Below are 16,339 nucleotides of genomic sequence, written 5' to 3'. Positions count from 1 at the left end.
ATTAAAACCAGAATTTTGTATTTAAATAATGATTACTATTATGAATGGATATGGAGCATTTGGGCCATATAAAGTTCTTAGAATGATAGAACCCCTACAATATAGAAGGTGGCTATTCGGCCCATCAAGTTCACTTCAAGCTGAAGAGCATCCCAACCAGACCCACCCCTGTAACCTTGTATTTCCCTTAGCTAATCCACCTAACCAGCAAATTACATGGACACTATGTGGGCAATTTAGCACAGCCAATCTAACTAACCTGCACATTGTTGGATTGCTGAAGGAAACTGGAGCACCCAGAGGAGACCCATGCATTTGTGGGGAGAACATGCAAACTTGACATATACAGGATTCAAGTGGAAAATACAGCTTCACATTAAAGGGAGAGATGTAAGGAACTGCAACATTTGATTTACCAACAGGGCATTAAAATCAGTGGGTCGATAACTGGCAACATAATGCAAAAAAAATGACAGGCTCAAAAATACAGTGTGAACCTTTTAAAAACGGTAATTTAGGGTTTAGAATTCAACTAAATAAGAGGGGAATGTGTAAAGATATGTGGAAAGAGGTTTGCGTAAGAGACTTTACAAAATATTACTCCATTTCTACGCATAATAATCTTTAGATGAGATGATACTAATGCAGTAGGTTTAGCAAGTTAGTGAGGTAGCGACTCAATGCTCAACTGGTATGAACCAGTTTCAGAAATTCGGCAGTGTACAACTTCAATACATGATTATTAATTTCAAAATTTGTCTTTGCCACATATACATTTTCAAAAAATGCTTGGAGCAAGGTCCTGCTCAGTGTTGTAACACCATAAATATCATATTGCAAAAATTAGTCTTCTAACTCCAATAATGAGGAAAACACATGGTTACCAGCTGTGTCATTTTATTTTTCTAACATTTACATACATGGCCAGCATGACTGACTCATAACTTAGTCATTTGTGGTAGAAAATAATGACACAGCTATCAGCCATGTACTCCTGATTTAGTAACACACAAACAGGTCAATTTAAAAACAAAACTTGAACAGAGTGTCATGTAAGTTTAAAAGTATTTTTGACTTGTGCTGTTCTGAGAGTTTTGTCAGATGTTTCATAATGGCAATGACCGCCATTTTTTGGAGTGGGTGTAAAAGTTCATTCTCGATTTAAGTCACAACTCCTCACTAATACAACCTCTTTTCCATAATTTGTCCCAGTTTTTGTGAAGTTGTTTATTATTTCATCTTGTCACAACAGTTCTTCCTCAATCAGACTGAATAGGTGACCAAAGCATCATCTTTTTACGAACTGCAGGCTGCTTAAATCAAATCAATTCAGTATTCAACATCCATGAAAAACCCAACCTAAAAAACAATTTTACATCAGTAAAGCTAACGTTACAAACAGAATAAGATATTAAAATGACACAAATTATTCCTTAAAAACCCTTGATCAAATACATCTATGTGATTCTCCGCTGCACTCTGGTACTACACAACCCCCATGACCTCAAATTTCATCCCTGTTGGATGGGTGTACCGAGTACATTGCATCCTTCACAGTTTGCAATGACAGGATGATCATGTACTAATACCCAACAGCAGCAATCTGCATTTACAGTACTTTTAATACAGGATTAAAAATCAAGCTGTTTCACAGAGAAGGAATGATACAAAAAAAAGGATGCTGAGGTAAAGAATGTGAAATCAAAAAGAATGAACAAGTAGACTAATTTCCAGGAAAATCTTGGAGGGAAGCAGGTGGTGAGGCTGCAGGAGCCTAGGCAGAGAACTCTAGAATGAGAGGTCTACGGTCAACAATAGTCAAAGGAAAGGAAGGAGGTGGGTCGATAATGAAGTACAAATGACTGAAGGGTCTCAATCTTAATGACATTGAAATCATGAGGTTCCAGAAAATGTTTTAAGGCAAGGTGAGGTATAAAGTTCTGAAGAAAGGTCACTAGATCTGAATAATTAACTCTGCTTTCTCTCCACAAATGCTGCCAGACTTTGAAATTTTCCAGCAATTTCTGATTTCCAGCACCAATAGTTCTTTATATCTCTTTTGCATAAATAGTAAGAATGTCATTGCTCTCCAAAATGACCTTTGTGTACTGCTTGGTTTAGGTACAGGAGCGACGCCTCAGTGCTTGATGCATTTTGCCAGTTGTTTTAACTGCTGAACGAATTGTACATCGCATTTGCTCAAGTCCAGGCCTCTTAAACTTGACTGGTGCAAAGTTGGAGCTACACCAGGGATAAAGTAAATGTTTTACATGCAATTGAGGGGATAAAAGCTGAAGGCGAGGGAGTGGTTGAACACATTAGGCAATAGACAATAGGTGCAGGAGTAGGCCATTCGGCCCGTCGAGCCAGCACCACCATTCATTATGATCTTGGCTGATCATCCACAATCCGTATCCTGTTCCTGCCTTGTTCCCATAACCCTTGATTCCACTATCATTAAGAACTCTATCCATCTCTTTCTTGAAAGTATCCAGAGAGTTGGCCTCCACTGCCTTCTGGGGAACAGCATTCCATAAATCCACCATTCTCTGGGTGAAGAAGTTTTTTCCTCAACTCTGTTCTAAATGGCCTACCACTAATTTTCATATGTGTCCTCTGGTTCTGGACTCACCCAGCAAGGGAAACATGCTTCCTGCCTCCACAGTGTCCAATCCCTTCACAATCTTATATGTCTCAATCAGATCCCCTCTCATCCTTCTAAACTCAAATGTATACAAGCCCAGTCGCTCCAATCTTTCAACATCAGTCCCGCCATTCCAGGAATTGACCTCGTGAACCTACGCTGCATTCCCTCAATAGCAAGAATGTCCTTCCTCAAATTTGGGGACCAAAACTGCACACAATACTCCAGGTGCGGTCTCACCAGGGCCCTGCACAGCTGCAGAAAGACCTCTTTGCTCCGATACTCAATTCCTCTTGTTATGAAGGCCAGCATGCCATTAGCTCTCTTCACTGCCTGCTGTACGTGCATACTTGCTTTCATTGACTGATGTACAAGAACACCTAGATCTCGTTGTACTTCCCCTTTACCTAACTTGACTCCATTTAGGTAGTAATCTGCCTTCCTGTTCTTGCCACCAAAGTGGATAACCACACATTATCCACATTAAACTGCATCTGCCATGCATCCGTCCACTCACCTAGCCTGTCCAAGTCACCCTGTATTCTCGTAACATCCTCTTCACATTTCACACTGCCACCCAGCTTTGTGTCATCAGCAAAATTGCTAATATTATTTTTAATGCCTTTGTCTATATCATTAATATATATTGTAAACAGCTGCAGTCACAGCACCGAACTTTGTGGTACCCCACTGGTCACCACCTGCCATTCCGAAAGGGACCCGTTTATTACTACTCTTTGCTTCCTGTCAGCCAGCCAATTTTCAATCCAAGTCAGTATTGTGCCCCCAATACCATGTGCCCTAATTTTGCTCACCAATCTCCTATGTGGGACTTTAGCAAACGCTTTCTGGAAGTCCAGGTACACTACATCCACTGGTTCGCCCTTGTCCATCTTCATAGGTACATCCTCAAGAAATTCCAGAAGATTAGTCAAACACGATATCCCTTTCGTAAATCCATGCTGACTCTGACCTATCCTGTTACTGCTATCCAAATGAGTCGTAATTTCATCTTTTATAAGTGACATCAGGGTAACCAGTCTATAATTCCCTGTTTTCTCTCTCCCTCCTTTCTTGAAAAATGGGACAACACTAGCCACCCTCCAATCCGTAGGAACTGATCCTGAATCTACTGAACATTGGAAAATGATTACCGATGCATCCATGATTTCTAGAGCCACCTCCGTAAGTACCCTGGGATGCAGACTATCAGGTCCCGGGGACTTATCAACCTTCAGACCTAATAGTCTATCCAACATCATTTCCTGCCTAATATAAGTTCCCTTCAGATCATCCTAGATCCTTCAGCCACTATTACATGATTAGATTAGATTCCCTCCAGTGTGGAAACAGGCCCTTCGGCCCAACAGGTCCACACTGCCCCTTGAAGCATCCCACCCAGACCTGTCCCCCTATAACCCACACACCGCTGAACACTACGGGCAATTTAGCATGGCCAATCCACCTAACGTGCACATCTTTGGACTGTGGGAGGAAACCGGAGCACCCAGAGTAAACCCACGCAGACACAGGGAGAATGTGCAAACTCCACACAGTCGCCTGAGGCGGGAATCGAACCTGGGTCCCTGGCACTGGGAGAGTGCAGTACTAACCACTGAGCCGCCATGCTGCCCCCATCTGGGAGATTGCTTGTGTCTCCCTGTTCCTGCCCTCTCCAGCCCGAGGAACTGGAAGCAAACCGTAGATAACCACCCTGGAGGTCCTGCTTTTCAGCCTTCTTCTGAGTTCTCTGAAGTCCCGCTGTAGAATGCCCCTCTTCTTCTTCCCGACATCATTAGTGCCGACATGCACCACCACCTCTGGCTCTTCAGCTTTGCCCTTGAGGATTCCCTGCACTCTTTCGGTGACGTCCCAGATCCTGGTATCAGGAAGGCAACACGCCATCCTCAAATCCCGCCTGTTGCCGCAGAAGGCCCTTTCAGTCCCTCCCACTATATAGTCCCCTATTACCACAGCTCTGCACGATGTCTGACTTCTCGGCTCTGCCTCAACGCCAATTTTTGACTCGCAGACCTGTCCGCCTCTCGGGCTGGCAATGTCGTCTATCTCGACAGTTTCCAAGAGAGTCAACCTGTTTATGAGAAATACTTCCCTGGGGTCTCTTGTACTTCATTCATGTCTTCCTTCGTCAACGGCATCCACCTTCTCTCTTCTGGTATCCTTGGTGTAATGACCTCACTGAAGGTCCTGTCCAGAAAATTCTCATTTTCTTGGATGAGCCTGAGGTCATGTAGTTCTTTCTTCAGTGCTGCAACAACCTCCTTCAGAAGTTGAATGTGTACACACTTTCCACAGCTATAGGAGCCACAAGCACCATCAGTGTCCCTGACCTCCACATCATGCACGCAGCACACTGAATCAGCTTGGCAGTCATGCCTTCACCTCTTCAACAGTGGCGTAATCTCCTCACTGAGCCTTTTTGCCGAAGACTCCTGAGCCAGAGACTCACATTTTACTCACCAGGCACCTCCCTCAACCCTTTGTTTTTGCTGCGAGTCTGTGGACTCTTAATTAGGTTAGAGGAGGAGGGCGGGAGGGTGGCCCTACCGTGTAGAACCTGGGTCACTTACCTTCCCAACAGCCTCTCTGTTCCGACCTCACGTCCACCCAGCTCCCGCTGCTCTCTACTGCAAAATAAGACCGCTGGCTTTGAGTTAAGTACTTAAATACCACAACTTACCTCACTTACATTGACAGCTGAAGGATGACAAATTCAAGATCAAAGGGTTGGCAGCTGGTTGTCTGAAAGTGCAGTCATCAATGACTTGCAAGAGTTCCTCGGTGCAAAAGTGAGGTTGGCAACATGCTGAGATGTGAAGTGGTGAGAGATAGGAGAAAGCAGTCTGTGGTCATGGCCCCACACAAAAAAAAGTTGATTGATATGGCACTATATATTACCTAGCAAGGTGTATCAAAGAGTGGACACCATACTCACACTTGTAGATTTGTTAAAAATCCATCCAATATGGGAATAGGGGAATTTGAGCAATGGTAGCAAGCAAATAGGAAAGGAAAAGACAATGGATTGGCATTAGTAGAACTATTAAAATCGCGAGTTCACCAAAAATCTGCCAAAACCAAAAGCCCTGCTCTGCCCTGAAAACGGGAGGTTCAAGAAAAGGCCCTGTGCAAAATAAATAACTTTAAAGGAACAGATCTAGTTGCTAAGTAGCACCTACTGCTCCAGTGCAGTACTTGGGTGAGAAGAAAAATGTAGTCTAGAAGATACCACATTAAGAAATACTGAAAGTAATTATTACATTCACTCTGGATAATGGGTCTAATCATAATATGCATAGGATAAATTAAACCTGAATACATATATTTATGGTAGACCATTTGTGGAGTGACCCTAAATCCGTAGCCTAATCACATGGTATTCTTGTCAACTTAAAAGGAAAAAGATAAACTCTTTAAAAACACAATCTGGGAAAAATTAATTGGAAATTGGGACTACTGAATGAAATTGGATTTTGGTTGGAATACAAGGCAAGGCAACATAAACTGATCGATGCAAGTTGTAGACTCAGACAGTCATACAGCACAGAAACAGACCCTGCTATCCAACCAGTCCATGCCAACCATAATCCCAAACTAAACTAGTCCCACTGCTTGCATTTGGCCCATATCCCTCTAAACATTTCTTATTCATGTACTTATCTAAATGCTTTTTAAGTGCTGAAAGTGTACCCTATTTCCACCATGTCCTCTGGAAGTTCATTCCAGACATGTACAACTCTCTTTAAAAAAAGTTGCCCCTCATGCCTTTAAATCTTTCTCCTCTCACCTGAAAAATACACCCCCTAGTTTTGAAATCCTCCACCCTAGGGAAAGAGACACTTGTCATTCACCTTATCTATGACCCTCATGATTTCATAAGCCTCTATAAAGTCACCCGTCAACTTGCTAAACTCCAATGAAAAATGTCCAAGCCTGTATCATTATAACTCAAACCCTCCATTCCTAACAACATCCTGGCAAATTTCTTTTGAACCCTCTCCAGTTTAATAATATCCTTCGTATAACAGGGAGATGAGAACCAGGCACAGTACTCCAGAAGAGATCTCACCAATGTCTTGCACTATCTCAACATAACATCCCAACTCCTATACTATAGTAAGGGAAACAAGAAGAGGGACATGTGGTGGATATACACAAATCTTTAAAGATAAAATGGATGGAAAAGGCCACTAAAACACAAGTGTTGGGAGTCGTATCTTTATCAACGGAAACATGGAGTACAAAGCAAGAAACCTATGTAAAAAAAAAACTTTTATACAGCATTAGTTTGGCCTCACCTTGAGTACAGCTATTCATATACCATGCTTTAAGATGAATGTCAATGCCTTAGAGGAGGTAGCAGGAATAAGGGACATCAGTTCTTTGGAGATAGAGGAGCCAGGGTCGTTCTCCTTAGAGAAGGGGATGCTGGGTAGAGATTTGTTAGAGATGTTTAAAATCATATGAGGTTTTGACAGACAAGACAGGAAGAAAGTTCAGCGACAAATGGGTCAGTAAATGTTGGACAAAAGATATCAGGATGATTAGCATTGTTATTTACAACGACCGACAATCAGAGCAGGTAATGAAAGCAGATTCAGTGGTGACTTTCAGAGAGCTTAGATGAATTACTTGATGGCAAAAGATTTCCCTGCGGCTCTTGAAAATAACAGAACACTAAGTGGGTCAAATGGTTGCTTTCTGTGCTGTATCATTCTATGATAATCAAGAGAGATTAAAGTAATAACCTTTACCAGACTTCCCTTCGCTTTTAAAAGACGACCAAATCTATGAATGCTACTGGCTTCAATTATATTTCCTCAATAATAAAACTTCCCAGTCGTCAGTGCTAACATGAAGAGAATTATTTCACTTCAAATCCTTGACCTAGTTGACTAAAATTATTCAACATCACTTGTAGTCAAGAAGTACATACCCCTGAGTGCTCCAACAGCCCCAAAATTCAAGGACTTTCCATCCATTGTACTGGCGTCACATTCTATATCCCCTGATAGATTGAGATTGGATCCCATGCCTGCATTGGTGAAAGGAGAGTCCTAAAATGGAAAATTTTGAATTTAAATTACATTCCTCCTTTGTAACTTACATAGGAAATAAAATGTGCATTTCTTTTCCTAGTCTTTACATCGAGGCCCGAAATTCAGATGGCTTGAATGCAAGTTTAAGGAATGGAGATTGCTTCATATCACATGTTCAGGACAGTATCAGTACTTGTCATCCACTTAGTATTATTTTCCAACATTCTTAGTACGCAATCACCTGCAAGGTAAGTAGGACTACTGTCCAAACAAAGAAGGCCAATACTTTCTAACTGCTTTTGAGTGTTATTTCTTTTTGAAGTTTAGATTTAACAATGGCTTGGAGTTTTTTGTTTACATTGCTATACATTTTGAACTTCTGTCATTTCGAGCTCTTATTGCAAATATTCTGCCACAGAGGGGTTTGTACTTTTATTCAGACTATGGAAGAGGTTGTAGGATTAACCAGATTCCAAAATAGGTAATAATCCATACTCAATTTTTCAAAATCATTGTCAAGCACAGCAATTATCTGCTTCCTTCGTATAGTATTTAAGTGTTGGAGTGGGAGAGAAAAAGCTTCAGAACCGACAGACCCAACTCCATCACTGCCGTACCAAAGAGACCTACAGATAACACTCAATGAAATGGGGGATAAAGCTTTACTTAGATGTTCATCTGCTCACTGCCAGATAACACCACGTGGGATCAAGTTATTTGTAATGCCTACCGGACTTAACATCTATCCTCTCCAACTTAAAAAATACATTTCATTGTGTTTATAACAGACTTCTTCAAAAAAAAGGAACTTAGCTAAACGAAAGATGTTATTGTCCCTAGGATGAGCAAGATGCTAAGAGTGATTTCTTTTTCATTTTAATTCAGCAGAGATGCAAGCTTCTCAATGAAAGCTATTGTTTGCAGTGAATGCAGGTAAAAACTTCAAAGACAGCAAGCATAAATATTTGATGACACCCTGTATTGCAGTAGGTCACGCAGAAGAAAAAGTAATGTCTGAAAGAAAATCAATGCAGTACTAATAAAACAGAAGATTAATGTCATTATAAAACCTTAAGTACAGACTTTGATGGCTTTTTTCTTAAATTATAAACTATAGACAAAAAGATTTCAATTTGGCAACACTTCATATTTGGTCTGGAATTGTGCTCATTAAGGAAAGATATTAAAAATCCATGTTCCAGTTTAAAGGCCAAATGTCAAGATCAAGGAATTCAGGTAGGGTGTAGCACAGTTAGATAGTTTCCTCTGTACTGGTGCAAATACAAAATAGCACCAGTCTCTCATTTTTCCCATGTCCGAAAAAGTCATTGTGTGCTTTCCAAGTGAGATTGCAAATTGGCACTGATTTTGGGGCAGTTTCTTGCTGGGGGCCATGACCAAAACCACAAAACCAAATTTCTTTGCCAGAAGACAGTGAAAATTTTCATTACATCAGTCTCAGCACGATGTTATTGTTTGATCATGAATTCCAAATGGCCAATTCTATTTTGTATCCCTTTTTCGCCATATTTTGAATCTCAATTTCAAGGAACTAGAACTAAACAGAATTGAAAAGAAAAACGTGTTAACACTGATAAACTAGAAAAGAAACAGAAACTAACAACAATGGGTTTCAACAATGTCAGAGATAAAAAAGACAGGGTTTTGTTTCAGGTGTACTTTTAATTCTTCTGAAGAATTAAAAGAACATCACCTGAACATTTCCTAATGCAAATGTACTAATGGTATTCTCAGTCTTTTTCATTTTAATTTAAACCTGATGGAATACAAGCATTCTAGATTAGTTATCTCAGCAAATAGCACTGTTGAATGATGGGGATCCTCAAAATCTGAATTTTCACACTATTTACTGTATAGCATGAGTTTTCACCTAACAGCTGCTACAGCAGTACTTAACTTACCAAAGTTCTAGCGTATGAAAACAAAGGGAAAAATTATGAAAACACAGGGGTCACAATGCCCATTGAACTAGCATGAACAATTCATCTGGCACCAAATGCACACCCGCCAGTGAATTATTTGTTTAAATTAGTAGTATCTGTTCTTAGAAAGAACGGTAAATAACCCTCAGATAAAGGTGGAAAAGGAAATAATGCTCATCTGACATCATGAGTGGCTGTCCTACAGCAGGTGGCCAAAGGTTCAGACAAATGATTGACAAAGCCTGCCCCTAGGAATATGATATCGAGAGCCAAGCTGAGAGAGGAGTACTCGGGATATGTGGCACTGGGAGAAGCCTGCAGGCACTTGGCCAATTCAGTGCTGGGGCCTACAAAGACAGGAGCCAGATTCTGTGCTTAATCTTGGACAAATTTGCACTGTAGGATCCATACAGGGTCCAAGGACAGTGTAAAGCTAGAGGCAGAGTGGGTGAAGGGAATCTTCTTCTTGCGAGTTTTTTTTAAATCAAACAGACCCTGCTGACACCAGCTCTCATTAGGCAAACCCCAGGCAGCAAAATTCACGAAACAGATCGAAGAATGACCCAAGAAGAGGAGGAGGCTGCAGCAAGAGTTCCCTCACACCTCGACAAAAGAGGAGGATGTTTCCTCCATAACTTTAACGGGACTGCAAGATTCTGCACTGGCAACCTCTGTCCTCTGGTATCAGTTAACTATTCCCAATTGTCACAATTGTATAACTTTCTTTATCTAATTAAAAACACAAAATATCCACATCTTAAAACTTAATTATCAGAAAATTACTTAAATTGTTGACTGCCTAGATTAGGTAATCGTGACTGCAAAGCCTGAAAAACAGCATCATAATTTTTAGAAAGGGGCAAAAATATAGCAAATGTTCCATAAGTTAAAATGAAAGTAATCATAAAGGGTCATGACCAGTCTACCTTGTCTCCTAGCATTTCTATCTACAGAGGAACAACACAGAACACAGAACATAGAACATTACAGCGCAGAACAGGCCCTTCGGCCCTCGATGTTGTGCCGACCTGTCATACCGATCTCAAGCCCATCTAACCTACACTATTCCATGCACGTCCATACGCTTGTCCAATGACGACTTAAATGTACCTAAAGTTGGCGAATCTACTACGGTTGCAGGCAAAGCATTCCATTCCCTTACTACACTGAGTAAAGAAACTACCTCTGACATGTGTCCTATACCTTTCACCCCTCAATTTGAAGCTATGCCCCCTCGTGCTCGCCGTCACCATCCTAGGAAAAAGGCTCACCCTATCACCCTATCTAACCCTCTGATTATTTTATATGTTTCAATTAAGTCACCTCTCAACCTTCTTCTCTCTAATGAAAACAACCTCAAGTCCCTCAGCCTTTCCTCGTAAGGCCTTCCCTCCATACCAGGCAACATCCTAGTAAATCTCCTCTGCATCCTTTCCAAAGCTTCCACATCCTTCTTATAACGCAGTGACCAGAACTGTACGCAATACTCCAAGTGCGGCCGCACCAGAGTTTTGTACAGCTTCACCATAACCTCTTGGTTCCGGAACTCGATCCTTCTATTAATAAAAGCTAAAACACTGTATGCCTGCTTAACAGCCCTGTCAACCTGGGTGGCATCTTTCAACGATCTGTGTACATGGACACCGAGATCTCTCTGCACATCTACACTGCTAAGAATCTTACCATTAGCCCAGTACTTTGCCTTCCGGTTACTCCTACCAAAGTGCATCACCTCACACTTGTCTGCATTAAACTCCATTTGCCACCTCTCAGCCCAGCTCTGCAGCTTATCTATGTCTCTCTGCAACCTACAGCATCCTTCGTCACTATTCACAACTCCACCGACCTTAGTGTCGTCTGCAAATTTACTAACCCATCCTTCTACGCCCTCATCCAGGTCATTTATAAAAATGACAAACAGCAGTGGACCCAACACCGACCCTTGGGTACACCACTAGTAACTGGTCTCCAGGATGAACATTTCCCATCAACTACCACCCTCTGTCTTCTTTCAGAAAGCCAATTTCCGATCCAAACTGCTATATCTCCCACAATTCCATTCCTCCGCATTTTGTATAATAGCCTACTGTGGGGAACCTTATCGAACGCCTTGCTGAAATCCATATACACATCATCAACCGGTTTACTCTCATCTACCTGTTTGGTCACCTTCTCAAAGTACTCAATAAGGTTTGTGAGGCACGACCTTCCCTTCACAAAACCGTGCTGACTATCCCTAATCAATTTATTCTTTTCTAGATGATTATAAATCCTATCCCTTATAACCTTTTCCAACACTTTACCAACAACTGAGGTAAGGCTCACTGGTCTATAATTACCAGGGTTGTCTCTACTCTCTTTCTTGAATAGGGGAACCACATTTGCTATCCTCCAGTCATCTGCCACTATTCCTGTAGACAATGATGAGTTAAAGATCAATGCCAAAAGGCTCAGAAATCTCCTCCCTGACTTCCCAGAGGATCCGAGGATAAATCCCATCCGGCCCAGGGGAATTATCTATCTTCACCCTCTGTAGGATTTCTAATACCTCTTCCTTGTGAACCTCAATCCCACCTAGTTTAGTAGCCTGTATCTCAGTATTCTCCTCGACAACATGGTCGTTTGAGAGTGAATACTGTTGAAAAATATTCATTTAGCGCTTCCCCTATCTCATCTGACTCCACACACAACTTACCACTACTATCCTTGATTGGGCCTAATCTTACTTTTGTCATTCTTTTATTCCTTAAATACCTATAGAAAGCCTTAGGGTTTACCCTGATCCTATCCGCCAACAACTTCTCATGTCTCCTCCTGGCTCTCCTGAGCTCTCTCTTCAGGTCTTTCCTGGCTACCTCATAGCCCTCAAGTGCCCTAACTGAGCCTTCACATCTCATCCTAATAGAAGTCTTCTTCTTCCTCTTGACCAGAGATTCCACCTCCTTCGTAAACCATGGCTCCCGTGCTCTACAGCTTCCTCCATGCCTGACAGGTACATACCTATCTAGGACACACAGGAGCTTTTCCTTGAATAAGCTCCACATTTCTAATGTGCCCATCCCCTGCAGTTTCCTTCCCCATCCTATGCTCCCTAAATCTTGCCTAATCTCATCGTAATTGCCTTTCCCCCAGCTATAACTCTTGCCCAGTGGTATACACCTATCCCTTTCCATCACTAAAGTAAACATAACAGTATTGTGATCGCTATCACCAAAGTGCTCACCTACTTCCAAATCTAACACCTGGCCAGGGTCATGACCCAGTACCAAATCTAATGCGGCTTCGCCCCTTGGTGGCCTATCTACATACTGTGTCAGGTAGCCCTCCTGCACACACTGGACAAAAGCTGACCCATCTATAGTACTTGAACTATAGTGTTCCCAGTCAATATTTGGAAAGTTGAAGTCCCCCATGACAACTACCCTGTCTCTCTCACTCCTATCGAGAATCATCTTTGCTATCCTTTTAAGATAATAAAATGTGAGGCTGGATGAACACAGCAGGCCCAGCAGCATCTCAGGAGCACAAAAGCTGACGTTTTGGGCCTAGACCCTTCATCACTTTGCTATCCTTTCTTCTATATCTCTGGAACTATTCGGAGGCCTATAGAAAACTCCCAACAGGGTGACCTCTCCTTTCCTGTTTCTAACCTCAGCCTATACTACCTCAGTTGACAAGTCCCCAAACATCCTTTCTGCAACTGTAATACTGTCCTTGTCCAACAATGCCACACCTCCCCCCCTTTTACCATCTTCTCTGTTCTTACTGAATCATCTAAATCCTGGAACCTGCAACAACCATTCCTGTCCCTGCTCTATCCAAGTCTCTGAAATGGCCACAACATCGAAGTCCCAGGTACTAACCCATGCTGCAAGATCACCCACCTTATTCCGGATGCAAAAAAGAATTCTGGACTCCTACTCAAGAATGTTCTGAAACACTTTGCTGCTCAGATCCTTACCTCAAGCTCAATAAGAGCTGCTGTAACTACATCAACAGCTAGAACTCCAGCTTGAAGCTTCTCTATTGCCTGAAAGACAAGTAGGCTTCTGGTCAAAATGCCTTAATCACACAATTAACTCAAACTGACAAAAAAAAATTATTTTGGAAACAAATTAGTTTCTAAATATCATGACTTATTTGAAAATGTTTCAAATGACTTATACACATACACAATGCCAAGCCAAACACTCAACATGTTAAGATTGCAGCATGAGACAACCAATAGTAGATATATCCTACCTTTTGGCAGGCTTTCTTACACACTTGTTTATACTCCTTGGCTTTCGACTCAGAATGATAGCCTGCCCCTAAAACAATCAAATGTGAAATAATTAATTGATAATATAATAAAATTATCACAACTGAATAATGCAGTTTTCGCTAATCACATAAGCCCCTTTGTAGATCCATCCATAGATTGTTGGGCAGCTCTTTGAAGACAAAAATTTAGCAAGCTTCCCAAATGTCCAGTGAGTGGGGCGTACTGCTTGCTGAAAATCAAATAATTCCAAGCTCAGGAAGCAGTTTGTGCTTCATTAGCCGATTGGAACGAAGGTAAGAAGCAGCATGACACTACAGTGCTACAAAGATCTTAAAAGCACCTGGAATTCCTACAATAAAAGACAATAACTGGAAGTGAAGTATATATGCATTAAAAGGGGAGATCAGAAGTTGGATAGGGTGTGATGCTGCCTTCTCCCCTCACACTACTGGTTCACTTGTACAAAGTACAGAGAAAGGTTTCAGAATGATTTTGTTTGAAAGAACTTACTATTAGCGCACAAGTACAGCAGTGACGTCTCGTGGCACAAAAGGACCCTAAGATAGAGGGCTGCTTGAGGCAATCATGATTAGTAGGCTGTGAACTTTTGAAAGCTTTCGTATGAAAATTTAGCATGGTAATGATTAATAACATTAAAATGGAATTAAGATTATTTCTAAAATATCAAATGCATTTTCAAGTGTAGGCTTGCAGCTATGTTTGGTAAAGTTTGGTCTCTAGCTTTTTGACCAAATTACTCAAACATCAATAAAAACATATAGATTTCCTTCATCCACCCCACCAAACACATCATATAAGTTTAAATGCAACAGCACATGCTCTAGCTAACATTATTAGGTCAAATCTCAAACTGGAGGTGGTCTAGCAGCCATGAACTAGCAGGCTGCATTGAAACAAATGGTAGCACACAACTTCACACTTATTCAAACTTGTGAAAAATTATTAAACTTAAAATTATTAAATCCAACAACTTCTGTTTTTATGCCCGATTTACAGCATCTGCTGTTATTTCGGATATTTCGGTTTTTGTACATATATTGGGATATGCTATTTAATATTTTATACCCATTCATACAGTGCCACATTCAGGGAAAGGATACAAATGACGTAGTGATGCATATTACAGGTTTGAATAAACCAATGATCTGATATTCTAATTTAATATTGTAAGCTGTAACCCATCTTTGTGTGTAACTTCTGGGATACTTATTACTAGATCAGAATGAATTACATGAAGTTGGAGAGGTTGTTACGAATGATAACAGGGCACAAACAAAATCAAATAAATCTCAAGCCGCTTATACAGTTATTCCAGAACATTTTTAACTGGATTTGTTGCTAATGCAACATGAGCCAACTGAAGATTAACCTAGCTTGTTTTCAGTAGATGTGATGTATTTGACGTCTTTTTGAATGGTGCCTGAAGGCATGTCCTTGATGATCGTTCATTGAACCGCTGCAAAGTGCCATGATTTTTACTGCAGGTAGGGACAGAACACAAATATCAGAACTACCTCAGCTGAAATAGAGATCAGATCCAATGCTGTTAACATTAAATTTGATGCACACACTAGTAATGTAGCCAACTGCATCATCTCATTTCACCCCCTGCCTTGTATCACTACCACCCCTATCAGATTTTAAAAGCCTATTTAGAGGCACTTTATTGTTGGATATTTTATATTTTATTTTGGACTGACAGAGGAAGCCACAGCACCCAGTGGAAATCTACGCAGGCATGGAGAGAATGTGCAAACTCCACAGACAGTCACTGTCACCGAGAGGCAACTGTGTTAACCAGGATGCCATTATGTCACCCCAATACCTGCACTTGTACAGTCCCTTAAATATGGAAACATTCGCAAATAATGATAAGGTGCAGTCAATTAATCTTGTATTTATTTGAGACAATAGTTAGGCAATTTTTAAGAGATAACTGGCACAGAAACATGGAAGATAACAGCAGGAGCAGGCCATTCAATCCTTCGAGTCTGCTCCACCATTCATCACAATCATGGCTGATCGTCCAAACCAACTGCCTAATCCCACTTTCTGCCCATAACTTTCGATCCCATTCACCCTTAGTGCTATATCTAGCTGCCTCTTGAATATGTTCAATGTCATGGCATCAACTACTCGCTGCGGTAACGAATTCCACAGGCTCACTACTTTTTGGGTGAAGATATGTCTCCTCATCTCCATCCTAAATAGTCTACCTCGAATCCTCAGAGTGAGTGTGTCCTGGTCCTGGGCACACGCACCTTCAGGAATGTCCTCCCTGCATCTATCCCGTCCAGTCCTGTTAGAATTTTATGTCTCTATCAGATCCCACCCAGATTCATCTGAACTCCAGCAAAAACAATCCTAGCCTACTCAATCTCTCCTCATACATCAGTCCCGCCATCCC

At 41.3% G+C, this 16,339-nt stretch overlaps 1 protein-coding gene across 4 annotated transcripts in view; it reads right to left on the bottom strand.

The window, feature by feature from the left end:
* Positions 1-16,339, bottom strand: part of tasp1 (taspase, threonine aspartase, 1) — a 101,385-nt gene that overhangs the window by 78,692 nt on the left and 6,354 nt on the right. For 3 of the 4 annotated variants that reach the window (XR_007248151.2, XM_048536686.2, XM_048536689.2), the window contains exons 2-5: positions 13,890-13,957; positions 13,609-13,677; positions 7,602-7,722; positions 5,236-5,292 (exon numbers count right to left, since the gene is read on the bottom strand). Coding sequence is in view for 3 of the 4 variants with exons in the window: in XM_048536686.2 (XP_048392643.1) it covers positions 5,236-5,292; positions 7,602-7,722; positions 13,609-13,677; positions 13,890-13,957 (315 nt within the window). In the remaining variant the exon portion in view is untranslated. The remainder of the gene's footprint in view (positions 1-5,235; positions 5,293-7,601; positions 7,723-13,608; positions 13,678-13,889; positions 13,958-16,339) is intronic. The other variant, XM_048536687.2, reaches the window with a different exon arrangement.

This window comes from Stegostoma tigrinum, chromosome 9, assembly GCF_030684315.1.
Source record: "Stegostoma tigrinum isolate sSteTig4 chromosome 9, sSteTig4.hap1, whole genome shotgun sequence".
Lineage (NCBI taxonomy): Eukaryota > Metazoa > Chordata > Chondrichthyes > Orectolobiformes > Stegostomatidae > Stegostoma > Stegostoma tigrinum.
This window is presented reverse-complemented; position numbering and strand designations above follow the sequence as displayed.